Here is a 27,256-nt window from a genome sequence, read left to right as displayed (position 1 = left end):
GTGGAAATGATACATCTCCTACCTCTGAGCAACAGCTGGGCTGCACGCAATGCTCTTCTCAGATTAGCAGAGCCTGGGCGAGGCCACGTGGGGAGGGCAGCTTTGGAGATTGCTGGACCCACTTTGGAATCCTGGCTCTGCCATCACTCAACAGCCCGGTGACCTTAGTAAGCAAGTCACTTCACAACTCTGAGTCTCTGCTCATTTATGGGGGGGGAGGGGGGAAATAATACCTACCTCGCAGGTATTATGAGATAGAAATCCAGGAAACTTTGATTTAGCGTGTTCTGTGGGAGGCCTTATTGTAGGCACTGGGGGACACGGAGATGACGCTGACACCTTTCCTGCCTCAAAGGACATCCTGTGGGTGTGTCAGGAGAGACCAGAGACATCACGTGTGAAGGCCTGGCCATATGTCAGGCGATGGAAGAGCGGCAGATAAGGAAGGGTCACAGGAGAGTGGTCAGCTCTGGGGTGGAGGCTGTCAGGCTGGCCTCGGGCAGGTGAGGGAAGGGCATCGGCACTGCATGAAAGAGCATTGAGGGCACGAATGGTCATCATGAGGGAAATGGGGCAGTCTGCTTGGCACACAGGAAGTGCCCAGCCCAGGTGAGGCAGCCATGTCCTTAGGGGAGCTTGCCCTGGATTCGCCCCTGCTTTTCTACTCAGGCTCTTGCCAGGGTAAACAAGCAATATGGCACCTTCCAGGCTTTGTCCTGGGTGTTATCCGTGGGGGCGGGGGGCAGACAGGCTCTGAGGGGCTAGGCCTCCACCCTCCACCCCTCCCCCTTCTGCCATTATCAGCTGTGTCCAGATGGTCACAGGCTCCCTAATCTGGGATAATCGGAGGGTAGGAGCTCAGCTGGGACCCCGGCCTTTGTGCTGGGCTGTGGTAGGCCAGCCCCAGCTGGAGAGACCCTGTACCCAGGGCCCTGGGGCTTTGGAAGATGGCAGGGGCTGGGGCTGGCCCTGTGCTGGAGGGGATGCCTGGCGTGGATGATAGCTCTTCAAAAGGCAATCTGAGTACAAATGAGGGGGAGCCCAGATGGGGTCTGGCCAGCTCCTCAGGCCTCTGACACACAGGCACAGAACCTGAACCGCTGGGCCTCTGCCTCGCAGACTCTGTCTCTGTCTGGCGTCTTGTTCCCTCTCTCTCCTCTGAGCTCCCCTCTCCTAACCCAGCAGTTAGATTCTGTCCCTAGAGCCAGAGGCCAACCTGGGTGCTTCTAATGGCATCAGGGGTTTGTGCCCCGTGTTGATCGGGGACCTCGCAGGTCCAGGTGCAGAGCCGGGCTGGCTGGGTTCTCAGGCTCGTGGCTCCGGCCCCCGCCACCCTGGGCCTGCAGTTTGCTGCGAGCCTCCACCCCAAGGCTGCTTAGGTTTGTGTGTTTTGTTTCAGCTTCCTTCATGTGCGGGGAGCCCCACCTCGGCCCTGGCTTCCAGCAGTGGGCCGGTTTGGAATCCCCTTTCCAAGGCCTTCATCCTAGGGTCTGAACCCCAGGGCGCAAGCATCTGCCTTCCTCACAGTTCTGCAGTTCTGTTTCTGGTCCTCGGACATGTTTGCTCCCTACAAGCTCTGCCTCCGGCTTTGCGTTTTCTCTGTCATGCCTGGGTGTCTGAATTGCAGAGGGTGGCTTAGAGAGAACCCTCCTGACCAGGAGGGCCTCACTGATTCTGGAGCTTCATGAAACCTTAGGAGGCACAGGCTCTGCCACATGCTAAGTGTGTGGCCTTGGGCGATTTCTCATCATTTTAAGGCAGTTCCTTCTCTGTAAAATACTGGTAACAATAACCAGCTGCCTAAAAATAAAAAAAGATGCTCATAATCTGAAATTGAAGGACAGCGATTACCTATGGGACGAGTGTGGGAACCGGTGGGTTTGGAACTAGACACAGTCCTACAAAGGCATTTGTAACCACCTATTTCTTAAGTTAGGTGGTGAGAACGTAAGTATTTATTTTATTATTACTCTTAAACTGTACAAAATATATATATATATATATTCTTTTAAGCATGGAATATTTCATAATTTAAAAAGTCCACACTGCTATTTGCAAGGTAAATGGGGAAGCGGGGAGAAGATATGGGCATTGCTTCTCCAGGCAAAGCAGGCTCGAGCCGGAACACAGACGCAACATTTGAATGAGGTTTTATTTCTACAAGAAAAGGGGGCAATAAGTTAAGCTATTTACATGGAGGCCAGGAGGGGAGCACGGTCGCGAGCCTTTCTCCCTTCCCTCTCCGCCCCCTGGCTCAGGCCGGCCACGTCTGAGTCACCTGCCCAGGCTCTGGACGATGGTGACGCAGCCATGGGAGCTGGTGCAGCGCTGCAGGGACGGCTGGGCCTCCACCTGCCCACTGCTGGGGTCGAAGGTGAAGACCCTGTCGGTGCTTTCCCCGTGGTCATCCCTCCCGCCAACGACGTGGACCTTCCCGTCACACACAGTCACGCCACAGCTCTCCTGGGTGGACAAACAGAAAGACGGTCAGCTCCTGGGTCCAGCCTGGGGCTCCCTCTGTCCCTAGCTGGCCAGGCCAGACAACAAAACTTTGACCCATAGAAGATGAGCAGGCAGTCTGGATGGCAGAGAGGCAGAAAATCGGAGGGCCTGAGTTCAGGCTCTGACTTGACCCTTACTAAATGAAGAGCCTTAGTCACTTAACCTCTCTGGGCCTCAGTCTCCTTATCTGCAAAGTGAGAACAGCAGTACCTTCTTCATAAGGTTCCCTTAACAGTGAATGGGGTTAAGCATATAAAGCATTTTACATAGTGCCTGGAATATAGTAAGCACCTCAGTAACGATAACAGTAATTCCCACCCCACCACTGAGGATCTCAGGCTCAGAGAACCAGAAATCTCAGGCTCTTAGGATCACGGAAGGTCAGAACTGGCAGGGACTACCAGGCCGACCACACCCCTTATAGCCTATCTGGAGTTTCCGGGGGGAGACTACGGGTGGGGGAGGCAAGGAATGCAGGGGCCAGAGCATCCAGGGCCTGGGCCTCCCTTTGACATCACTGCAACAGGGCAACCGGGCAGTCCGTTCACCCCCATCTCCCCACAGTCAGCTACCAGCTGGTGGCCTTCACGGCAGTAGAGACTGCAAGACCATTTAGACCAAGCTCCCATTCAGTGCTACAGCACTTGGCACTGGGATTCCAGGCTCTGCTTTAACGTGGCCTAACTGGTGGCCTTGGGCTGGGGCCTCAACCTCTCTAAGGCCAGTCCCCTCATCTGCGAAACACAAGGCTGATGATCATTGAGAACAAAGCTGGGAAACTATGTAAAACGGCCTAGCTGGGAGTCAGACACAAGACTCACTACCTCCAGGATCCAGATCCTAAGAAGCGGGTCTCCACTGTCCTGAATGGAACCAGTGCCAGGGCCCATGCCCAGGAGCGCCCACTTACCACGGGGCTGGGGAGGACAGCTGCCTCCCCCCAGACGTCTGTGCTAGGGTCATAGGTGAAGATCCTGCTCATGAGGCCCCCCACCACATAGATGGTGTCCTCGAGGGAGACAGCCTCAAGACACCGCTGCGAGAAGGGCGCTGGGGCCCGCAGGCTCCACCGGTCCTCCTTGGGGTCAAAGCACTGCACCTGAGGGGTGGGAGGAGCAGCAGTGGTGAAGCCCCACCCCCAAATGCCCTGCTGCCCGCGCCCTGCCACCTCTCTCTGTCGAGGGGGACTCATTCCACACAACAACATTTGCCTATGTCCCCCTGCCCTGAGCTAGCGTCTAGGAGGATAGAGAGACCTGTCGTCCCTGCCCTCAAGTGTACTCGGCCTGGTTCCCTGCTCTAGCTCCCACCCCTGGACTCCCTTTGTCAGAAGCCTCATCCTTCAAGGTCCAGGGAGAGGTCTGCGTCCCAGGAGATGGAAGTACCATCTGCATTAGTGCTAGAGGGTCCTCAGCAGGTCCCCCATGGAGATGCATTCCTGGCTGCATCCATCGTTAGCCCCTTCCCTTCTTCCTGGTGCTCTGAGGTCATGGCAAGATTGCAGTTGGGCTGTCCTGCAGCTCCCATTCCTACAGCCCGCCATAGGCCTCCCAGGCCCACGGGTGTTTATGATGCCTTTCACAACTTCTGAGGGCTCATACCCATACCTGCCTGCCCACCATTAGTCCCTGTTTCAGTTCTTTCCTTGGGGACCTCCAGAATGGCCTACAACAAATCAGTGTTGCAGGAGAGGGTGCTAACTGAGGCAGTTCCCTCAGGAAGGTGTGCTGGGGGAATGGGATCAGGGAATAAGGAGGGGTGAGGGATCCCGGTTTGGGAGAGTCAGATCCCAGGGCCACAGGCCTATGAGGCCATCAGGAGAGGGAGGCAGCTGTCACGATGAAGATCCATTTTTATCCGCAAAAAGTCTGAATGTCCAACAACAGAAAATTAGATCAGTAGACTATGGTTCATCCACACAGTGGCCTGTTACACAGACACTGAAATGCTGGTTGTGAAGTGTTGCTAAGCATGTGGAAACTGCTTCTACTTAGAAGAATGGACAGCAGAAGACAAAATTTTACTGATAATAAGAACACAAAACTGAATCAGAAAAGCAGAAGTCAGTTCAGAGGAAGCCTGGAAGGCACTGCACCAAAATATTAATATTAATAGTAGTTACCCTTAGATGGTGGGATTATGGGTGATTTTTTTTTTCTATTTCTGTGTTTTCTAAATTTTCAATAATGAGTGTATTTTTTGAATGAATGAAGAGCATTTTAATTAATTCCACCCTTGCCCTCACTTAATTTTTAAAATCTATGAAACCATATGGCACCAGCCCAAACATTCGGGTCCAGCTGTGCCGCTGACCAGCTGGGTGACCTTGGGGTCACCTCTCTGAACTCACTGCCTTGCCTGAAACACGAGGTGACTCTTCAGGGCTGTTGATGGGATTAAGTGAGAAAATGGAGGAGGACAGGAAGGCGCCAGCTCTGCGCCTGGCACACAGCAGGCCTCCGACGCCCTCTCCGCGCCCACCTTGTCCGTGCTGACGCCGTCCTGCCCCGCGCCCCCGATCACGTAGAGCTGGCCGGCGCAGGGCGCCACCGCGGCCGAGCTCACGGCCTCCGGGAGGGGCGCCGCGGCCGCCCAGGTGTTGGAGAACGGGTCGTAGCGCTCCACGCTGCGCAGGCGCCGCAGGCCGTCGAAGCCGCCCACCGCGAACAGCTGCGGGTGAGGACAAAGGCTGGGGCCGCGCAGTCCAGGGCTGTCTGCGTCTCCGCCCCACCGCCTCTGGCTTGTGTGCGGGAGACTATCCCTCCCCAGCCTAAGGACCAGGCCGACCCGCGCTGCCATGTCCTGGGGGGGGGGGGGGGGGCGTCCACCCGGTTACTGAGCATCCCTCAGCAGGTTTCCTCTATCACCCGGGGATAATGAGATGGGTCTCAACGATGGGTACTGAATGCGAATTAGATCTGTAAAATACCTGCACCAAGCTGATGCATAATAATAATGGCTAGTAATTTATTAAGGGTTTGCCGCCTCCCTTAAATGATTCTAAGAAGCACTTTTATTTGTATTTCTGAATTCGAGATATAGCTTATAAAGATAACTGGGAGATTTTTTTTGGTCTTAAGCAGTAGACTCAAGATTCAGTCCTAGGCTGTTTGGCCCCAAAGCCCACACCCTTGACCACTAGGCTACACTACTACAGTAATTACTGTTATTATTAGCACTAGCATTATTATGTGACCTTGGGCAAGTCCTTTTACTTTTGGGGGCCTCAGATCTCTTGTTACAAAGAGAGGGTCTCAGAGGGCCTTCCTCCAAGACGTTGGTAAATCTGTACCTTGGGCCCGAGGGCGGTGGCTGCTGCTTGTCCCTACCTGGCCCTGCAGGACTGCCATCTTGTGCCTCCACCTGCCCTTGTGCAGCGAGGCCACCTTGATCCAGGTGTGTAGATGGGAGCTAAACATCCACACATCACGGCTGTTGATGTGGCCTCCTGGGGAGAGAGAAGCAGCTGTTGCCCCCAGGCGCTCTTGCTATCCCCAGCACCCCCAAAGAGCTAGAAACAAGGGCCCCAGGTCCAAAGGCAGGGTTCAGGGCCGACAGCAGGAAGGACTTTCCCCTGGGCTGGTGTGAGACTCTGGGCGTGTGACCCAGACAGTGTGCTTTGAATGAGTGGTGGGAAGGCCTGAGGTGGGACAACAGGCAGGGAGAGCCCTGAGAGATTCGGGCAGAAGGAACTCGTCTTTACTGGGTGCCTTGTGGTGGTGCCCCAGGCTCTGTGCTCAGGGAAGCAAAGAGGGGGGCACTTAGGACTCCATCGAAGGTAGGAGTGCAAAGGGTGCCCAAGACAAGCATCAGGAACATGCTGGGGCCGAGGGAAAGCAGAGCCCTGCACTGGGCGGGGGACAGGGAGAGGTGACCCAATGGGCCTGCTCACTGCTGCCTTCACCACCATGATTTCACGTCTCTTCTCATCCCCCTTGAGGTGCTGGGATTATGGTACCCAGTTTACAGATGGGAAATTCAGACGAGGCTTAGAGACCAGGAATGACGTGCTGAAGGCCACAAGGCCTTTCACAGCCAGAGTGATGACCAGAACCAGAGCTTCCAGTGCCCCAAGCTCAACACTGGGATGTCCTGTGGGGCCAGGCACTGGGGACGCAGGCTGTGACTCTCCCTCCCCATGCCTGGCAGCCCTGGGCTTCCTGACAAGGGACTCACCTCTCAGGAGTAGCCTCCCCAGGGACAACCCCGACTGCAGCCCTCAGCCTGAGCCTGTGACCCAAGTCACATCCCTGTTTTGTAGCCCTCGCCTCAGTGTATTCCCAGCAGAGGCCCCACCTGTTGCTCAGAGGCCATCAGTGGGCTTGGATAAGTTGTCCAGTAATAAAACGTGGCCTGGATAGTCTCTAAGGCCTTCCTGGCTCATTCTTTGGCCCCTTATCCTTCCCAGGCACCCACAGCTCCCTATGGCTTCAAGTGCAGTCTACACTGGCCTGGAGAAAAGCCTCCCGGGTCTGGTTCCAGACTCCCTTTCGTGCCTCATCTCCAGTAGCTTCCCCTACTCTCCCAGATACACTCAACCTGCACTTCAAAGCCCGAGTACCCCGGGTTTCTCTGCACATTCCTGCCTCCATGCTTTGGTCTATGCTGCTCCCTCCGGCTTTCAAGGTCCAGCTGAACAGTCATCCCTTGCATGAACTTGGGCCAGATTCCCTGAGTGGGATTCCGGACCATCGGGGGACTCTGAGAGTTCCCATCAAATTCTGCCTAGCGGTGAAGTGAAGTCTGTCTCCCGCTCTCCAGGGCCCTCCAGGGGAGCAGGGACTGTGTTTACTCTCTCAGGCTCTAGGGCCTGAATCTCAAGGAGAGCACAGTCCCTTAGTATCAAACAGATCTGTGTTCCTCCTAGCTTTTGCGATTTTTATCACAATGGGGAAATTCTTAACCTCTCTGAGCCTGTTTTCTCTTTTGTAAAATGGGGTTTGGGGGGAATTAAATGATAACTAATGTAAGCTGCTTAGCATAATGCCAAGCACATAGTAGGCTCGATAAAGAGAAGTGATCAATACTAACACGAATTGAAGCGGATATTGCTGAATAAGGGCTGAGTCGCACCAGTGATTGGCTCTGCAGGCTCCCCATTTCAGCCAATAACTGTAGGGTATCATGAAAAACCACGCCCCCCCAGCGCACCCCCCCCCCGGGAAAAAAGAGGGGGCGGTCCCCTGGATTCGATGAGCCAATCCCGTGGGGCTCCCATTGCGGCCCCGCCCTCACCGGAGACATAGACGTCATTGCGGAGAGCACAGGCGGCGAACTCCGAGCGCGTGTAGCCGGGCAGGCTGGGCAGTGGGGTCCAGCGCCTGCTTTCTGGGTGGTAGGCGTCGGCGAAGGGCAGCTTCAGGAGCCCCTTGCGGTCGCAACCGCCGATGACCACGATCACCTCAGCTAGGTCCATGAATCTGGCGTGGGGATAAGCCCAATGCCCGTTGACCCGCACCTAGGTAGTAGCCCTCTCTCACCCTCTCGCTGATCAGTCTGTGCGGTCCTGCTGCCCTTCCATGCCCTTTGGCGCCTGCCTCCCCCACCCATGCTGGACTCTTGCCACTTCCAGCCTCCCCTCTGGCTATTGATGGGAAGAGTCACTAATCCTTCCCCCATTCTGCTGACCTCCAAGTTACAGGAAAAGAATCTTTACAGAGTCCTTACCCTTCCCTAGAAAAATCACCTGGTTTATCTTAATGACAGTTCTCTTAGGCGGTGACTATTACTCTTACAGAGGAGGAAAGAGGTTCACAGACTTTGGCTTGCCCAGAGTAATGTAGCCACTAAGTGACGGAGCTGGAATTCAACCCTAGCTTTGACACTAGCCTATTCTCTTCACTCTTTTCTGACTTCCATCTCCGACTACACTAATTCCAAAGCCTTTCTCCCCCTATAACCATCTCCTAAACCCATACTCTAATCACTAATTCCATCGAACCAGGCTACACACCCTTTCAGCAAAGCATTCTCCCCTCCCACGGACCTTTCAGTCTTTTGACCCCACTAGATTTTCCAAATCCTTTAGCCCGTGGTTTCCTACCTAATTCCTTTGATAAATATTGAGCACCTTCTTTGTACGAGCCCCTGAGCTTAGTGTTGGAGATACAGTGGTGAGTGAGACAGAGGCATCCCTGTCTTCTATGCCTGGGAGGGTGACAGACCATCTTAGACTACTCCACCCAAAGTCTGCCGGCATGACGTTCTAGGGGGAGTAAGCCTCTGTCATTTTTCTTTTTTCCAGGCCCTGCTTATTTACATCCCTTACTAGTCTGAGCTCCCAGAGCATAAAGGGTGTTTCCAAATCACTCCCGAGTCCCAGGCACCCAGCAAAAGACCTGCACAGAGGGAGCATTCAGAATAATGGATAGATGGGCAAGAGAAAGAATGTGCGCAAGGGATGAGATCTCTGCATCTCCCTCACTGGGCTGTTAACTCTTCAAGGGCAGAATTCCCAGCACCATATCTATGAAATGTTTGCCGAATGAATAAATGAATCTCATTTAACAGACACCATCAGTGACCGAATCAAAGGATGACGGTGGAATGAGTGAGCGGTTGAAGAACGCCGCAACAACGGAGGGCAGGAGGCAAGGGGGCGGGGGCCGTACCTCCGCGGCCGGGCCCGCAGCGCGCCGGCCTCGCGGCCCAGGATGAAGCAGGCGCGGGCCTCGAGCAGCAGCGGGCGGCACTCGCCGCAGGCCTGCAGCAGCTCGTCCGCCTCCACCTTCTCCAGGAAGTAGGCGGGCGCCAGCAGCGGCAGGCGCACGTGCTCCAGCAGGCGCCGCAGCTGACCGCGGCGGCCCGGCGCGTCGTGGCGCACCCAGCGCATGGCCGCCTCGAACACGGCCTCCTCGCGCGCCACGCCCAGCGCCGGGTCGGCCAGCAGCGCCGCCACCTCGTCGGGCCCCAGCTCCAGGAAGTCCGCGTGGCGCGCCACCTCGGCGAAGGCCTGGCGCAGCACGCGGCCGCAGCGCTCGGCCAGCGACGTGAGCGAGAAGGCGGCGGCCACGCGGCGCAGCGCCAGGCTGTTGGCGGCGCGCAGGCGGCCCTCGAGGAAGCGCGCGCAGGCCTCGCGCAGGCCCGCCACGCCCAGCCGCTCGGCCAGCGCCAGCACGGCGGCCGCCTCGTCCTCGGCGCGCAGCCGCACGCCCGCGCCGTACACGTAGTCGAGCACCACGGCCAGCGCCGCCGCCGCCGCGGCCGGGCCCGCGCCGGGCGCATCGGGCGCCACCGGCACCACGGGCACCGCGGGCCCCAGGGCCGGGCCGCGCTCTGGCCGGCCGGCCGCGAACAGGCTGCGGAAGTAGGCGCTGCCCGCGCTGAGCGCGGCGCGGTGGCACGGGAAGTCGCGGCCGCCGGCGCGCAGCACCACGTCGGTGAGGGTGCCGCTCCGCCGGTAAGCGTTGAGGGTCTGCAGGACGCGCTGCGCGTGGCAGGAGCCCGCGCACGGCGCCTCGGAGCCCGGCTCCGACTCCTCCGGCCCGGGGCCCTCCCGCATCCTGCTGGGGAGAGAACAGAAACAGCGTCGGAGCTCCCGGCGGCTGGGGCCGGAGAGGAGGGCAGGCGCCCGCGTGCACGCCTTCCCCGCTGGTTCCCCGGTTGCCTCGTGCAGGCATGCATGAACGCAGCGAGGGTGCTTTCATTCATCAGCTGCTCTTCCTCCCCTGCACCCACCCGGGCTCCTGACGGCTGCAGGCATCTAGTCCCTGCCTACCTGAAGGGCGAGGCCCTGCCTGAGCTGTGCCGCCACCTCCCTCGCTTCCCCGCTCAGCCATATTGCCCTTGCTGTTCTTCGGACTCGCTCAGCTTTTTCCTATCAGTGTCAGCAGGAGACAGATGGCACGCTCTCAAATGGGGTAATTTGAGGAGAGTCTAATAAAGGAACGATTTACAAAAGCGTAGACAGTGTTTGGGGACTCCCCCAAGGGATAGAGCAGTGCCACGTGCCTAACCCACAGCAGGGAGATTTTACCTCTCCGAGGCCTGAAAGGCGGAGGCTGGGGGGTTACTGGGACCTGCTCAAAATAGCTGTAGAGGGAGGCCCCTGACGGGAGCTGTAGCCTTTGGTCAAGGGATTCAGGCTACCCCCCGGAGATCCGGTGCGTGGGGGCGTGTGGCTCTGCCTCACTCGCCTCACCCGGGCGCCTCCTGCGGGTCTCCTGGAGGGGCTGCCCGATTGACCTAACCCTGATCATTCTGTGTAATAGCCGCCTCTCCCCCAGCAGCGCAGGATCTGGCTCATCACAGGTGCTCAAGACCTGTTCAAGGTCGGGCGAATATATTAAACAGTATTTATTGAGAGCTTTTTCTGTGCCAGGCAGTGAGCAAGACAGTCGGGGTCGCTCCCCTCATGCAGCTTACAGCCTGGCGGGGGTCCCGTGGGGAAGTACAGAGTATTGGTGGTGGTGCTGTGGCCTGGAATACGACTCCTAGCGACCCTGTGGGCAGCAGAGTGGAACCCTGCCCGGTTTTTTGGCGCCGTCCTCTCATCTTTCAGTGCCGTCTCAGACAGTGCTCCACTGCTATTCATAGAATTTTCATGGCCAGTTTTTTCGGAGTGGGTGGCCAGGTCTTTTTTCCTGGTCTGTCTAGTCTGGAAGCTCTGCTGAAACCTGTCCACCATGGGTGACCCTGCTGGTATTTGAAATACTGGTGGCGTAGCTTTCAGCATCACAGCAACACACAGCCACCACAGTGTGACAACGCACAGACAGGTGGTGTGGTTCCCTGACTGGGAAACAAAGCTGGATCATGGTGGTGAGAGTGCCGAATCTTAACCACTGGACCCCCAGACAGAGTATTAGGAGAGCTCATAGGAGAGGCATTAAATCCAGTGGGAGGGGAGCCAGGGAAGGTGTCCCTGTCGAGAGGGCCTTCAGACTGAGAAGGACTAGCCAGGTGAAGGGAAGGGAGTGGAGAGAGGAAGTCTGCAGCTAAGAGAACAGCCTGTGCAAAGGCCCAGAGGCAAGGAGGGCATGAGGTTATATCCCAGGCTGAGAGGGCAGTTGGCCCTCTAGTGAGTTCTGTGTTCTCAAGGAAGCACTGTGGGGAAGGGGAGAGAGCTGGCTCTAAGGACAGATCCGGGTTCCAATCCACCTCTACCACTGACTTGCCATGTGAGCCACACAAGGCACTCCCCTTCAGTTCCTGACCTGAAATGGGCTCCTAACGCCTACCTCACGGGGCTGCCATGACTGTTCAGTGGAATGTAGGAAAAGTGCTGGGCACATACTACAAACTCAACAAATGTGTCTGACGTTGCTTTCACTGACAGGAAGGGAGCCTGCCACGTGTGCCAGGTGCTGTTTCGTGCACGGTTTCATTGGATCCCTACAACCCTGAGAAGTGTCTTTAGAGCCCATCGCCCTTCTGTTTTAAGTTTGTCGTGAGGAAACAAGCACGCAGAGAATCTGCCCTTCGGAGGTGCTGTGAGGATCGAAGGAGGGGTGTGTGTGAAAGCACGCGACAGAACCAAGGGCTCTACCCTGCTGGTTGTGATCTGACCACTGTGAACAGACAGCCTCTGCTCGCACACCTCCAGGGACAGGGGGCTCACTCCTTTATGTGGCACCTTACTCCCAGGGTGTGGGGCACACAGCTCTGGCCCCTGCCCCTTGCCTCTCCCTCCATGCGCCTGATGCGAGCTGCTCTGCCTCCGCTGAGACCGCTCTGCCCAGGAGGTCAGATCTTGCCCAGTGTCAGCCTGGCTTTCACTGATCATGCCTGGGTAGTGCTGGGTTGTGGATCTCATGCCTCAGAATCACAGGACGTGAGCTCCCTGGTGGGCAAGGTCCCGGGAAGTTAACTTTTGCCCAAGTAGAAGGGCTGGGCCCTGAACCCACCTGGCTCCAGACCCTGCATGCCTGGCAGCTCAGTCACACTTGCTAGTGTGGGGGCATGTCCCAAGGAGCAGCCCAGGACCAGGGAAGGGAGGTGAGAGAGGTCACCAAGCACGAGGGCCCCCTTCTCTTCTCCCCTGGCCAAGGAAGCAGCTGCACTCTGAACTGAGATCCCAGAGGCAGGACTCAGCACCAGGAGGGGCTTCTCCCTGCAGAGATGACCCCCGAGGGGCTGTCCAGGGAGAGGGAGTCCCCGCCTGGGAAATGCACAAGCACTTTTTCATTCATTCCACTGCCGTCTACTGCTCTGGGCACTGTGGACACACAGGGAGATCGGACCCTGTTTCCACCCTGGGATTCCCAGTCCGGGGGCTGGAGGATGCCCAGTTGGAACAGGGAAGGTGGCGATTCCTAGGCAGGGCTCCGTTCAGCATTCTCCCATCCCAGCTAAGAGTCTGGGCGCCCCAAGCCTTGGGTCCTGACACACACTGAGGGACCCAGCCCCTAGAAGTTCACGTGCCACCCTGTCTCTTTTTCACACCTACACCCACTCACACCAACACATGCTCAGACATGTAGACACCACACAGCCGGGGCTGCCCTGTGGCCTAAGTCCCGCCCCGGATGTTCCTGGCACTTACCTGGTGGCGCCCTCTCCCTGGTGCCCCGCAGCTGCTGCTCTCACCGGGACCACTCCTGTGTCTCCTGCAGCCTGTACCCCTGGCAGCCACAGCTCCAGTGTCCCTGCCGCTCTGCCTGGACTCGCGCTCAGGCTCAGCTGCAGGAGGACAAAGGGGCTGGACGCCAGGGGGGAGGGGAGGGAGAGCAGCGGGGAAGGGGAGGAGGGGACGCTGGGCTTTTGTTCCACTCTTGGACCAGCCCTGGGAGGGAGGGAAAGAGGGAGGACGCAGGAGTAAGCATGGAATCAACTGTGTGCAGCTCCGGGATCCGTGGGCCTGGATTGAGGGTGACCTGGGCTGGCCGTGTGCTTGAATGATGCACAGGTGTGAGGGTGGCGTGTGTGTGGGAGCCCAGGGAGATGGGGTGTAATCTGGTAGTTGTGAGTGTGCAGGCGTTCCAGGTACCTGTGTGGCATGTGGGAGTGTGTGGGACGCGGTGACTGCGGAGCATTGGGGTGGGTGTGTGAGAATGTCACCACACTGCTTAGGGGTCTCGGTTTCCCTCCTGCCTCTGTGCTATCCGTGCCGTGTCTGTGTTCCTGCTCAACAGCAGACATGTCACTGTGGGCCTTGATGTCCCATCTCTCTGTGTCTACGTGATTGTTCATGTCTGTGTGTGACGGGGTCTGCGTCCCCGTGGACTATGTGATCTGTATGGACAGTGTGTGGTCCTCTGTCTGTGGTATGGCATGAGTCAAGGTGGTTTTCACTCAACAACGCACCTGCCTTGGAGGGGGCCGGGTGGGGCAGGGCGTGGTGGAACTGGGAAGGCCTCTTGGGGTGGAGGAGAGAGCCAGGCAGCTCTGGGCCAGCTTGGCCTCCTGGAGCCAGGGGGAAGCGACTCCATAGGCTGGTGCTGGATCCTTTGCTGTCTCTACAAAGGACCGCAGGGCCTGGTGTCCATGGGGTGGGTGAGGGGTTGGCTTCTTGGAAGAGGACAGTGATTTGGGAGGAGGTTGCCTTGAGAATCTGGATGGGCCCGGGCACCTGGGGCCTGGTCCTGGTGCTCAGGTGCCATGCAGCCCTTGGCAGACCACTGCCCGCCCCTTGGCCCTCGCCCATCTTGTCAGGAGGGATAATCGTGATTCCGGCTCTGCCATTGTATTGGGTTGCTGTGACACTTAGAGAGGGTTTGTGAGTGAAAGCCGCGTGCCATGTGGAGTCAGTGAGGCCCGGGTGCTGCAGGGGCCCCCTGGCCAGGCTCAGGCAGGAGAGTTCGTGGACGGAGCCTGATGGGAGGGGTCACTGTGATGCTGGCCAAGTGTGTCCTGAGGCCTGGCAGGACAGTCTGCCCCACGGCCCCTGCTCCAGGGAGCGGCATGCCCCGCTTCTCCCTGAGAAAGAATGGTATGTGTTGCTGTTTGTTAAAGGATGTGAGAGAGTCGGGCACCTTTGTATCTGCACTCAGGAAGGAGGGGCTGTGGGTTCAGAGAGCCCTGGAGGAGGTGGAGGGCCGGCTCAGCCTGGGGGAGGAAGGAAGGAGTGGGTCTGCGGGTGGCAGAGGGGAGGGGACCCGTTTCCCTGTGAATGGGCAGTCAGGCTGGGGAGGACACGGCGGGGGGGGGTGGGCATCAGCAAGGTGGGGTTCTCAGTATCCCTGCAGGTCAAGGGACAGGAGCCAGGGTTGATCACAGGCTGTGGGCTCAGCTGAGGTTGCAGAAGACCCGGCCATCTGCCCAGCTGGGGGCTGGCCTCCCTCCTCTCCCCATTGTTCGGGGTGAGGGGAGGCAGCTGCACTGGGGAGTTGGGGGGGGGGGCACCGTGTAGGGCCCTGGGGAGAGTGGGATGCTGACTAGCTGTTTCACTCAGAACTCCCAGCACCCCCCCCCCCCCCTTGAAGATTCCAGGATGTCTCAAGTTGCCCAAGTGTGGCCAGGAGCCTGGGACATCCTGGCCAGGGGCACTGACTGGGCAGGGAGGGGCCGGCATGAAAGCTCAAATCCTCTTTCCTAGGTGGGCCTGCCAGAGGGTGAAGAGGAAGTTGTTGGGGCATTTCGGGTAGGGCAGTGTAGCCCACTCCTGACGCAGCCATTCTGGATTTCACTCATACTCCCTGTGCCCAGGATGGGGCAGGAGCTGACCTCTGCCCCAGGAAGGGAAGCACTTGCCAGATGTTCAGTAGGGGAAAGGAGGGGCAGTCCTAGAGGTTAATGGGGCGGGGGGCAGGGTGGGTTCCAACATTTGGAAGGGATTTCTTTTCCTTTCCTCCAAGGTGTCAGAATCACTCAGACCCCAAGAATTCTTTCCAGAAAACCCCTGTTTGGAGAAGAGACACATCCCTTTGCTCTCAGGAGGCACCTTATGCAGGCTGGAGCTGGGGTCCAGCCTCTCTCCCCCTTAGGACACACAGAAGACCACACAGACTCTCAGGACAAAGATGGGAGTTACAGACCCGCCCTGACTCCACCGCGGACCCCTTCCCACAGGGGACGGAGGGCAGAGGTCCAAGGACTGAAAGACAGGAAGGGACATCTGTGGTCTCAGGGCCGTGTTTTAGCTTTCAGCCCAGGTGCCCCACTGTGCCAGGAATGGGGGTGGGCCCTCTTCGGTCAGGTCCAAAGCCCTGAGAAGTCAAAGCCAAACCTCCACCATGGGGGAGAGGCATCTGCTGGTAGAGGGCCTGTCCCTCCATAGGCCAGGGGCTCAGAAGGCCTCCATGTGGCCAGGAGGCAACCTGCTAGTCCCACTGCCCAGCCCTGCATCGGACCCAGGAAACTTCCCCACCTGCTGCACCGTTCCCGCTGGTTGCAGAAGGCACGTGTACACTCTGGGGCCAGGGCCTGGGTGGGATTCTGGCTCTGCCTGTTTTTGTTGTTTTTGTTTTGCTGAGGAAGATTTGCCCTGAGCTAACATCTGTTGCCAATCTTCCTCTTTTTGTATCTGGGCCGCCACCACAGCATGGCCACTGACAGACGAGCGTGATAGGTCCATGCCTGGGAACCAAACCCAGGCCACTGAAACGAAGTGTGCTGAACTTAACCACCAGGCCACTGGGGCTGGTCCTGTGCCCGTTCTAAGTTGTGTGGCCCACAATGGTCTCTTTACCTCTCTAAGGCCATCTCCCCCGCCACAATATGGGGATACTGGTCCCCAACCCCAGGGCTGGTGAGGAACCCCTGGTGCCAGTGATGCAGGGTAGGGCTCAACCACCCCACCACTCTCCCATTCATTTCTGAGAATGGTTCCTCCTCAAGTCATGGGGCCCAAACTGAATCCCAAACCCAGCAAGCTCTGTCCCCACCCTCCCATGGATAAATCAGAGAGGACACATGTCAAGACGGCAGCTTTAATCATCTTGGCCAGAGCCCTCTGGCTCCCTCCACTGCAGGCCTCCTTGGCCACATGCCCACCCTTGACCATGCCCAGAACACTCTTCCCAGATGGCCCCTGCCCTGTGGCCACTGATGTGAGGTCGTGTCAGTCTGTGGATCTCCTGGGCCTCCGGGCCACTCTGCCCCAGAGGCCTAATGGGCTCTTGGGCACAGGACAGCAGCTCTGAGCCTGCCCTTTGGCGTCTCCAGCTGCTCCCGGGGGCATGGCTCAGGCCCTCTCCCGGGCAGGGCCAGCCCAGAGGGAGGCTCGGAGGAGGAGTGTCTGCACCGCTGTGGCAGGCTTTCCCCATGGGCTGACCCTCCTTGTGCTTTGAGACGGATGGGCGCACATGAGGAGGAGAGCTGCTGGCGGCAGAGGCCCAGCCTAGGCCCTCGAGGCAGGAGAAACATGGAGAAGTGGGTTGCCTCACAGCATGGACAGGAGGATGGACACACATGGGCATCTACATCTTCCATCCACAGTGGGGCATGGCACAGCCCAGTGACCCATCAAAGCTTCCAGGTCACGATGCAAGGGGGGGCCTCAGGGAGGACCAGGCCCCAGGCCCCAAACTTCCCAGAAGGAGCCCCAGGCCTGCAGGGGCATCTGAGAGGCTGGAGTCCTGGCCCAGCTGGGCCTCAGGGGAGAGAGGTGCCCCCTCCAAGAAAGGCCATGGCTGACAAAGGGCTGGAGCCAACGAGGAGGCCGTGGAGCCAGCTCCCAGAGCACTCCAGGTCCAGATCCGCTCCTGCCAGCTCTCCTGGGTTCCCCCGTCTCACGTTTGGTACAGGCGGGGACAGACAGGTCTTCAGCTAACGCCCACCCCTATCTGTGAAGGTCTTGGCGCGGCTGCCACTCCCTCGGGGGTCCACAGGGGTGGTGGTGCTGTTGGCGTATGTGTCATAACTGTTGTCTGAACATACAGAGAGCTCATCGGAGACCTCCATGCCATCGCTGATCTCTGTTGGGCCAGAGGGAGGCAGCATGTGAGTGGGGGGAGGGGAAGGATCGACAAGGATGGCTGGCAGATGCGGTGGGAAGGATGGCCTGTACCAACTCCTGGTCAGGCACCAGGAGGCTGGTGAAACCACTGGGTTCAGGTTTGGTATTGAGCTTGGCATTCAAGGCCCCCCTTAAACTCTGCAAACACCCTCAGGCTACTCTCCCTGGAACTCTGCCTTTCAGCCACAGAAAACCATCTGTAGCCTCCTGAGCTTGGCACCCATGTGCTTACTCTCCTTTGCACACACTGGCCCCTCTCCTGGGAGTGACCTCTCCATCAACTCCTCCTTTTCTCAAAATCTGGCCCAATTCTTCTCATCTCTGTCATTGCAACCCCCTGAGATTCTCCCCTGAGCCCCCCAGGTTGGGCTGGGGTCTCCTCATGGCCACTCTAGCCCCTGCTTCCGCTGTACTGTCATGTCTGTGGCCCCCACTGACTGGAGTGCTTCAAGGACAAGTGAAGTCTGGGCATCTGTGTCCCCAGTGCCTAGCACAGCACTGGACACACAGCAGGGGCTCAGGAAGGGTCTGCTGAGTGGAGATGAGCCCACCCCGAGGGGACTCAGGGTACCTTGGTGGGGCTGAGGGTCTCTGGCGAGGACCTCTCAACCTGGAGTGGGCAGGGGGTGAGGGCTCTGGCCCCCTCCTTGCTCAGGAGGTGCTCTGTGAAAGGCCTTTGACACCACAGGAGGGAGAGGGTCTGGAGAGGCAGAACCTGCCAGGCCTAGGGGCTGGCCTCCTGCCTTCCATGCATTCTGCCTGCCCCTTCTGACTTCTCTTGCAGGCACAGTGCAGGAGCCTGGGGACGCCAGGTGCCCTGGACTGGCCCTTCCTTCCAAGAGCTTCCCAGTGTGGCCAGAGGGCTGTGGGACCCCAGGGGAGGCGATCTAACTCAGCCTCAGTGCTCAGCGAAGGCTCCTAGGAGAAGGAGGCTTTTTGAGAGAAGTTAGGAGGACTGTACTGACAGTCCCTGTAAGTACATAGGCATAGACTCTCCTAAAACAGGGCCTGGCATTCATCTGTTGAAGGAATGAATAAAAAAGAAGGGAATAAATGAGTGGGTGTGCACACGAGCCTTGGAGCCAGCCCTAAACCCACGGTCACCCCCACGGGGCTCCTGTTCATTCAAGCAGTGTTGACCGTGCACCCCTCGGGCCAGGTGTGGGAGCAGGCGCTAGCCCACTTAACAGACGAGGCGGCTGACGCTGAGGGAGGCAGACCTATGTGCCCGGTTCACACAGCTAGCTGGGGTAGAGCTGGGATTTGAATCCAGGTCCATCTGGCTCCTAACTCACTCTCTCATGCCCTCCCTCTGTTCCCATGCCCACATCTCTTGCCTGAATTCTTGGTCTCCTTGCCTCCAGCTTCCCCCTCTAATCCACCCTCCACACTCGTTATGGGTTGAATTGTGTCCCCCAAAATTCATATGTTGAAGGCCTAACCCCCAGCACCTCAGCATGTGACCTTATTTGAAAATAAGGTCGTTGCAGATGTAATTGGTTAAGATGAGGTCGTTAAGGTGGGCCTGAATCCAACACGGCTGGTGTCCTAACAAGAGGGGAAATTTAGACACAGAGATTGTACTGGGAGAACGCCGTGTGAATACGAAGGTGACCGTCTACAAGGCCAGGAGGGAGGCCTCGACTGGATCCTCCCGCACGGCCCTCAGAGCGCACCGAGCCTGCCCACGCTTCCATCCTGGCCTTCCAGCCTCCAGCACTGTGAGACGACACATTTCCGTCGTGTAAGCCACCCGCCTTGTGGTGCTTTGTCACAGCCCCATCGTAACAAATGCAAATCCACCCACGACCCTCCCCTGCTTTCAGAATGAAGCCCGAGCTCCCGCTGGCACACTCGAGGACCGCATGCCTTCCCAGGCCCATCGCGGGCTGAGCCAGCCAGAGGCCCCTCCCTCGAGCCACACGGAGTCAGACTTAGTTCTTGGTGCCCCGGCACGCAGAGCTCCCTCACTGCCTCTGAACGCAAGCTGTTCCTGCGCCTGGAATGGCCTTCCTTCCCACTGCTCACCTGGCCCTCTCCTCACACCCATCACCCAGGCCCTCCTACCCACCCCTCCCATTTCAGCTGGGTCACCTTCTTGCAGAGTGGGCCCCCAAACCTTCCTCCCTGCCCCAGGGAGCTCTGACCGCTCTCTCCTCCTGGGCACCCCACTGTGCCTCAGTACCCCATCTGTTAGAGAGCTAATGAAACCCAATTTTCCACGTGTGTGTTTATACAGCTGCCTCTCCACCAGACTGGGAATGTCAGCAGGGGTTGGCAGCAAGCAGGGGTGAAATCAGTATTTGTGGGGTCCGTGTATGATCCAGGCGAAGGGGGATGGGCCTTCAAAGCAGACTCCTCCCACCTCCACCCCTGCATGTCACCCTTGCCCACCACCCATGTGGGTGAAACTGAGCCACAGGACCTGGCGTTGGTCATTGCATGTGGATGGGTGTGTGTTTCTCTATGTGTACATGGGCCTCCACTTGCATGTGGGCGTGAAGCTGCGTGGGTGTACGTGTGTCCAGGCCGTGTCCCTACCCCTATGTGCTGCATGTGAGTGTGTGTGCACGCACACCTGAGTGCACATGTGGGATGCCGAGGACGGAGCCAGTGCCCGTCTGAGCCTGTCTGCGGGGCCACACACCTGAGAAGATGAGCTTCTCCTTCATGATGCTGACGTCCCGGCTGGTCCGGCGCACCGCGGCACTCAGCATGATCTGCTCGGGGTTGTAGCTCCGTATGCCACCCAGGCGCCACCTGCAGAGATGGCCCCGTGGGCATCAGGTCCTTCCCCCGCCCGCCTTGGAGCAGGGATCCTGCCCACTTCCAGAGCCTCTCTGCATTTGGCCTCAGAGACCAGCAGGACTCTTGTCTGACTGTACAGATGGGGAAACTGAGGCCCAGAGATGGGCAGAGCTGGGGCTTGAATCAGGGTCTGCTGACTCTCAGCCAGGGCACTCCTGCCTCCCTCTTACCTCGAGAACCCAGGTCAGCTCCCCTTGAACAGGAAGACGGGTGGAGGTTGGTTAGTTCTGTCTCAGGTGCCCCCAGTCATACACCTGGCTCTCTTTGGATGGGACAAATGGGGGGGAGGGGGACCTTAACTGATGACCCACCCTGGGGTACACACCAATCTTGGGGAGTCCCAGCTGATGTCTCCTACAGCTCCACTATAAGGACCAGACTGAGTGGAGCCAGTGGAGAAACCCCAGAGGGGAGGTGAAGGAAAGCAGGGGAGTGAGGGAGACGGTGGGGAAGGGGGCTTGTCTTCACAGGCAAGGGTGTTAGAGTGACTCGGGGCGGGGCCGCTGCTGTTCTGTTCCAACAACCCTGAAGAGTGGGCTGTCCATTCTCTGAGGGGAAAGGACAGGCTGGAGTGTTAATCCCTCTGATGGCTGAGGCAGGAGCGGGTGGACTGGGAGGCGGCTGCACAGGACGTGCAGGGGCCAGGCAGAGCCAGGAGGACTTGGGTCCCTGCGCCCCACCCAGGGCACGCTTTTGCTGTTGTGGTTCCTCCGAACTAGCCCCAAACCCCTGGCCTCAGAACTTAGACTCTTCCTGAGACCCAGACGGAAGGATTCCCTGACCCCCCCACCCCCACTCCCACCAAGAGGAGCTGGGGTCAGCTTGGAAACAAGGACCCAACTGCCCAGGGCACTGAGCCCTGCTGGTCTGGGGGGGAGGGAGCCCAGACTCCACAAGAAATCATTTATTTCCAGATGGGGTCAGCGCGGCAGAAATGGACAGACAGATGGACAGGCAGACGGGTAAGTGAAGGAGTAGACAGACAAGGGGAAAGCGCAAGGCAGAGGGGGAGGCAGCCTGTGCTCTGGCTGGGCTGGCCACCCCACACGTCCTTGAGGGCAGCAACTGGGTCTCTTATTTATTGCTGTGTCCCCAGCACCAACCGTAATGCCTGCTGTGTGGCAAGTGCCCATAAGTATTTGTTGAGTGAATGAATGGCAGAATGAGGCCCACAGGGAAATAATCTTTTCCCCCAGGGTCCCCTCCTCCATAAGGCCTCTCCGGACCCCCAGGAAGACCATGATACCACTCTGACTGTATGTCGAGCAGGCCCAGTGTGTCCATCCCAGCCCCTGGACCATCACGGCCCAGCCTCCCCAGCGCACTGGGGGCTCCGAGCCCAAAGGCCTGGCTCCTTGCTGCAGGCCCAACCCTGGCACCAGCCAGCACGTGTGGATGTCTGCTGACCGAGAGAATCGAGGAAGGATTAGGTAAATGTGCCTTTGCTGGGCTCGGTCCCACAGCCAGCGAGCACAGTTTCTCCTCCTAGAAGCTGGTCAGTGAAGCTGCCTGACCCAGGAGGGCCCAAGGCGCTGCCCTGAGGAGGACCTGGATCCCCAAGACCTATGTGTCATCTTGGAAATGAACATGAAACCCAGAAGGAAAGTGTCAGGCCAAGATCTCTGCAGCCAGCACACCTAGGACAGGAGGCTCAACCACCGTGGGGTCCTCCCCAGGGGAAAGCGGGGAGGGTGAGGACAGAGGAAAGCTGTGTGGATGGGGGAAGAGGGGTGGGGCGGGAGTGAGAGACAGGAAGTAAAAAAGAGATGGAAAGATAAGAGGGAGACACAGTGACAGGTAAAGAGACAGAGTGAGCGATGGGAGAGGCAGACAGGGAGGGGTTCAGGAAGAGCCCCCTGGCCAGAGGGAGATGCCAGGTGAGCAACCTGCAAGGAAGAGCTGGTTCCCCATCTGCAGAAACAGCAGCAGGAACAGAGAGCAGGGGGACACACACGGCAAGATGGGAAGAGAGAAGGGAGGACTAGGGGAGAGGAGGAGAGCAGGGGAGGGGCAGGCTTCAGGCGAGGAGGGGTGTCCAGGAGGGTGACCGGTGGGACCCTGACCCGGGCACTGGGCTTGGTGCGCGGCAGGTCTTCAGAGGGAACTGGAAAAGGGGGTGGCAAGGAGGGGGCAGAAAGAGGAACAGGAGGAGGAAGACCACACCAGAATTACCTGATCAAGTGATAGCTGTGAGATGCCAGAGTGCAGCAGAGAGAGGGGAGGGAGAGAGAGGAGGGACATGCGCCAGATCAGAGCAGTGTGGGGCAGAGAGAATGTTGGTCAAGAATAAACTGGGGCCCAGCCTGGCCCGAAGCCCTCCCCTGGACCAACCGCACCTCCCCACTGCAACCACCGTCCCAGCTGTGCTCCAGAGGTGGGGCAGGTCTCCAGCACGGCACAACCCAGCGCCAGCGGGAACCCATGGGTGAGGAGACAAGCTGGAGAGGCACCGAAATTCGCCACAGTCCACAAAGCAAATCTCAGCAGAGCTTGGCTCTGGATCCAGGCTAGGTGCCCATGGTAGAAGCCACCCAGCTCTGGCTGAGGGGCATGGGCGGGGGGCCACTGTGAGTCTTCCCTCTCCCCTGAACAGGGCCGCTTGGCCAGGCCTTCTCCTGGCTGCCGTCTAAGAAGGAGTTTCCCCCGGCTGGGGCAGGGGCTGGGCCTGTGGCAGGGCAGGGAAGACCCCGGAAGGTGGTCACAGCCTACTCACTTCTGGAGCACGAAGATGCCCACGATGAGGGTGAAGGAGACCAGGTCGGCGGTGACCCACATGAGACAGTACTCGTCCGGGGGCTGTGGACAGACGGCCGGCGGCCAGCTTCCAGTCACGGCTGGTCTGCACGGGGGCTCCAGACTGAGGGTCCATGGGCAGGGGGACCCCACGTCACCATCAGGGAGGGGCAAGGGAGGATCTGGAGGGGCTTGGGCTTGAGATGATAATTTGCAGGAGTGGGATCTGGCACTGTGGGCCTGGGACCTGGAGTGTGTGTGTGTGTGTGTGTGTGTACACAGGATAAAGAGATCTGCACGGTGTTCAGGGTAGAAGTGGTGTGTGTTAAGCCTGGAGGGTTTGTGTGCTTCAGGGGGCTCAAAGCAGGGGCCGAATAATCAAAGACAAATAGATGACTTCGAGGTTGTGGCATGACTGGCAGGTGTGCAGGTGTGTGTCTGAAGAGGCGTGTGGCACCCCTGTCGGTGTAAGAGTCCATGTGTCACTGCAGGGAGTAGAGCATGGGGGCTTCCCCTCCAGGTACCACAGGAGGACCAGGGAGGGCAAGGCCTCCAGTGCAGCCAGGCCCCGACCCTCCTGGATCTCAGGTTAACCGTGGGGTGGGGGTGGGGGGGCCGACTTCTTACTGCTGGTCAACTCTTGTCTTGGGGCCTGAAAATTCGAGTGTGCTCGTAGCTATGGCTGCCACAGTCGGTCAGTTATTTCATCTCCTTCTGAGCTGAGCCTTCGGAGGTTTTTAAGGACAATGGGCAGGTGGATGGCATAAACATCCATAGCCTACATCCGATTCACTGACCCTGGCACTGTCCTAGCCATAATGAGAGCCTCCATCTGCCATGTCACAACAGGGAGGTGACAGTGGCAGCACAGGAGGGAGGTTAAGGGCTCCCCAAGCCCCGCAGTGGCTCAGTAAACCAATGCAAAATGGTTGTATTCCTGTATTCTCTGAGCAGATTTTCACGTTCCCCATTCTTGTCCTGTTACCCTGTTTCCACAGACTTCCCTTCCTTTACGACAAGACATAAGAAACAACCCCAATCCAAAGGACCCAAGTAGCTGTTAACTTCTCCAGGGCCCATAAGTGATGTTTTCCTCCCTGTGGGTCAGGCCCAGGTTCGCCCCACCAACCAGCACCTTCGTGCAGCCCCCAGAGGCCGTGCAAACTCTCTGGATGCTGAAGCCTGTACCCCCACCCTGCGCTCCCCCCGCCTGAGACCTGACCGAGCGTGGTGCTTGTGGTGTGGCTGGGACAGGCCACAGCAGCTCTCTGCCCCCAACAATCCCCCAACTCACCATGATCCAGAGGGGGGAAGACACCTGGGACAGGGTGTGGGAGTTGTCAGAGGTTACAGACGGGACCCCCGCGCACCAGAGCAGCGAGAAGAGCCACGGCGCGTTGACCGTGTAGAGGTTTACGCTCAGGTTCCAGGACGCATAGTCCCTGCAGGCCAGGGGACACAGGCTGGTCGGCCCTCGGATCTGGGCCTCGGGGCCCAGCATGGGGAGTCTGTAAAGCCTGTCCCCTTCACAACCTCATGCCATCCCCACAACTGTCCCTGGAGGAAGGACCTCTGCTCCAGAGGGCCAGGCTCAGGTACCAACCCAGGTCTGCCCGATGCTCACAACCTCTCTGCTCTGAAGCAGGAGCCCCTGTGCATCCAGCCCTGTGCCCAGATGTGTGAGGGTGACAGGAGTAGGGCAGACTGTCTCCCCCTCCCCTGGGTGAGCCTGGGGCTGGCACCTGAGCTCCTGGTGGGACACCTGCGTGTAGCGCAGGTTCAGCCACTGGATGTGGCCTCTCCGCAGGCTGGCAGCCGCCTCCTTGGAGCCCGATGTCTGCTGGAAGCCAGGAGCCACCTTCCGCACCAGGGGCCTCTGCCTGTTAGGCAGCCACATGACCTGCAGGCAGGAGGGGTGGGCTCAGACTGCTGTCCTGTAAAATGTGGTTAGGGTGTCTACCCCTCCTAGAGCCCCTGGAAGGGTTAAAAACGACAGACTGGCACATAGTGAAAGCTCACGTGTAATCATCATCATCATCAGGGACCACATCGTCATGAGGGGCCCAGCAAGGCTGAAAATTGCTCTGACAAGAACTCAGGCAGTTTCCCCTCTGGATCGTTGTCACCACGAGACTGATAACTCAAATGTCAATTACTCTGCACGTGGCCACCAGCGTCTGCTCTGCTGTTATAAGCTGGGGTCGGATTCCTCTGAGCCCCAAATATTACACCACAAGAATGTGGGCAAGGCTTCGATGAAGTAACAGTGTTCCGGAGAACCTGGACCCACTCCTGCGCTTTCTACATTTTAAAGGACTTTCTTGTTCCCCTCTTGTCCCCATGAGCACCCTGTCAGGGAGGCAAGGGGCATGCTACCCCCATTTTACAAATGTGGAACTTGACGTCTGGAGAAGGGTCATAGGGAGTTTACGCTGGAGGAGGACTCCAGCCATGCCAGGTCTCCTCGAGGGTGGGGCAGTACGGGTCTCCTCCAGGGGGTGGGGCTCCTCCAGGGGGCTGGGAAGGGCGGAGCTTCTTGGGGGGTGCGGAGGCGGAGCTGGGACGCCGGGCCTCGCCTGGTGCTGGGGGATGCCTGAGCGCAGCAGAGCCTCCAGCGTGAAGTTGAGGAAGGTGCCGCGGTAGGGGTGCTCCCGCGGCGGGTCACGCAGGTTGAGCAACAGCGTGGCATTGCCCTTGACCAGCTCCAGGAGCTCAGCTAGGCTGCAGATGGACTGGTTCTGGGCCTCCCTGTGGTCGGAGGGCGACAGGGAGCTGGCAGTCCAGAAGGGGTCCGTCTGGCAGAGACAGGGACACACATGGCTGCGTCACCAGCGCCTTGGGGCACCCACGTGCCTTCCTGGCAACCGAGAGCGGAGACCCCTGAGCCGCCAGTGTTTGCTGGTGTGTGCATGTCAGGCAAATTGATGGCTGTGGCCCTGTGGGGCCTCTAGGAGTCCCCAGTCCTAACCTCTCTTTCCCGCCCTGTTTACCAAAGAATCACTTGGTAATTGATCACAAATTACCCCAGCACATTTTTCCTTTACCAGCATTTCAGACCAGACAACCAGCCTCCCTCTAGAGTTTGAGAGTAAACAATTTTAACTATTAACCATTATCATCACCATCAACCTTCTCTGCTGGGGGAAACAGAAGCTTCTGATGAGGCAGTGACAACCATGACATCCGGGCTGCAGTGGCAGAAGCCCAGGCGGTCGCTAACCAGCCTGACTGTGAGTCGGGGGGGCTCGGGAGTGGGGGTCACCTGAGCTGATAGCCGTCCCTGCCCCCTCGCTCCGTAGGGTCCCCGCCTGTGCCTTCCGCGCCTAGGACTGGGAGAAGCGCAGCCAGACCTTCAGGAACCACTGGCCGGCATTGAGCCTCTGCAGGACAGTCCAGTTGAGCATGGCGGCAGGCCTGCGGGCGAGCTCCGGGAACAACTCCTCCACGTTGGTGGTGCGCCGCAGGGTGGCGTCATGCATGAGGAAGGGCACGCCGTCCAGGCTGCGGGAGGGTGGAGCCACCAAGTCACTGCCCACCCAGGTCCCTCGCCCGCCCACCGATGATCAGGCTCCGCCCCACACACATCCCTCCCCACCTACCTACACCAACCCACTGTGGGATCCGCGCAGGCTCTGCCCCTGTCTGGGCCTCAGGTTCCCCAAGTGCACAGGGAGGACAGTGGGCTGGTAAGCGACCCTCTGACTCTCTCTGAGGGTCAGATGGGCATGGGGACTGCCGAGGAAGGAGGGCTGGGCCTATTCTCTTGGCAACCTTGCAATATAGGCGCTACCGCGTTTGCTAAGGGAAACTGAAGCTGGGAGAGGGCAGTACCTAGCTCAAGGCCCACAAGCCAGTAAGTGGTGGAACCTGACTTAGAACTCTGTCCATGTGATGCATAATGAGAACAGTGCAAATGCAGGCCCCTTTGACAAATTCCACCCCACACCATCCTGGTTTCCCCCACCCAGGCTGCCAATAGCCCATATGGTGTGAAATGGTAAAAGGTATCTGGGTCCCCCTTCCTCAAGGCATTTTATCACCATCTGCTAGAAAGTTTTGATAAATACACAATTCTATGATGTCTACACTGGAAACACTATCCTCATATATGTGGTGCCCTCGTTCAGTACAAAACCTGCGCAACTATATGTGGCAACCCTGCCCCTCTCCCCTTCTTGGAGACAATCTGTTATGAGATTGGTGTGGGTTCTTCTTGCCCTTTATACTAATACATACTCATATATCTATATGTAGAAAACGTATAAGTCACTTTTGTGTGGCCTTTTAAAACATAACTGACATCACAGTGAATGTATCGCACTGCAGTCTGCTTATTTCTTAGAGTGCTTGAGCTCCATCTTGCTGAGCCATGTAGAT

At 58.3% G+C, this 27,256-nt stretch overlaps 2 protein-coding genes and 1 long non-coding RNA gene across 14 annotated transcripts in view; 1 reads left to right on the top strand and 2 right to left on the bottom strand.

Annotated features, from left to right (window-relative positions):
• Positions 1-1,912: 1,912 nt before the first annotated feature.
• Positions 1,913-10,142, bottom strand: KLHL35 (kelch like family member 35). 2 transcript variants are annotated; one of them, XM_070624127.1, is made up of 7 exons: positions 9,114-10,142; positions 7,738-7,922; positions 5,832-5,950; positions 4,984-5,172; positions 3,413-3,601; positions 2,279-2,463; positions 1,913-2,157 (listed from the first exon to the last, which is right to left on the bottom strand). In XM_070624127.1, exons 1-7 carry the CDS (start codon positions 10,001-10,003, stop codon positions 2,049-2,051), a joined length of 1,866 nt encoding a protein of 621 aa, XP_070480228.1. In that variant the 5' UTR covers positions 10,004-10,142; the 3' UTR covers positions 1,913-2,048. The 2 variants fall into 2 exon arrangements, with proteins under 2 accessions (XP_070480228.1, XP_070480227.1); XM_070624126.1 differs by having other exon boundaries at positions 2,135-2,463; positions 9,114-10,137.
• On the top strand, positions 9,762-27,199 carry LOC139083957 (uncharacterized). Its single transcript, XR_011541156.1, has 3 exons — positions 9,762-9,901; positions 21,061-21,108; positions 26,179-27,199. It is a non-coding gene; the product is annotated as an uncharacterized lncRNA (long non-coding RNA).
• GDPD5 (glycerophosphodiester phosphodiesterase domain containing 5) overlaps positions 16,297-27,256 on the bottom strand; it is an 85,873-nt gene continuing 74,913 nt past the window's right edge. For 6 of the 11 annotated variants that reach the window (XM_070624122.1, XM_070624117.1, XM_070624124.1 and 3 more), the window contains 7 exons: positions 26,230-26,380; positions 25,456-25,674; positions 24,622-24,779; positions 24,174-24,321; positions 22,860-22,942; positions 19,986-20,098; positions 16,297-17,297 (listed from right to left, as the gene is read on the bottom strand). In XM_070624122.1, coding sequence (XP_070480223.1) covers positions 17,149-17,297; positions 19,986-20,098; positions 22,860-22,942; positions 24,174-24,321; positions 24,622-24,779; positions 25,456-25,674; positions 26,230-26,380 — 1,021 coding nt within the window. In that variant the 3' untranslated portion in view covers positions 16,297-17,148. Of the gene's footprint in view, positions 17,298-19,985; positions 20,099-22,318; positions 22,334-22,859; positions 22,943-24,173; positions 24,322-24,621; positions 24,780-25,455; positions 25,675-26,229; positions 26,381-27,256 lie in introns of all 11 variants that reach the window. The other 5 variants (XM_070624115.1, XM_070624119.1, XM_070624116.1 and 2 more) reach the window with 1 other exon arrangement.

This window comes from Equus przewalskii, chromosome 6, assembly GCF_037783145.1.
Source record: "Equus przewalskii isolate Varuska chromosome 6, EquPr2, whole genome shotgun sequence".
In the NCBI taxonomy this organism is placed as follows: Eukaryota; Metazoa; Chordata; class Mammalia; order Perissodactyla; family Equidae; genus Equus; species Equus przewalskii.
This window is presented reverse-complemented; position numbering and strand designations above follow the sequence as displayed.

Bases quoted from the DNA above. Each gene is read 5' to 3' on its own strand.
- KLHL35 (XM_070624127.1), bottom strand. From the start codon at position 10,003: ATGCGGGAGGGCCCCGGGCCGGAGGAGTCGGAGCCGGGCTCCGAGGCG. The intron at 7,923-9,113 runs GTACGGCCCCCG...TCCCCACGCCAG, and splicing joins CTGCGGGCCCGGCCGCGGAG to ATTCATGGACCTAGCTGAGG. The intron at 5,173-5,831 runs GTAGGGACAAGC...CCTCACCCGCAG, and splicing joins TGGCAGTCCTGCAGGGCCAG to CTGTTCGCGGTGGGCGGCTT.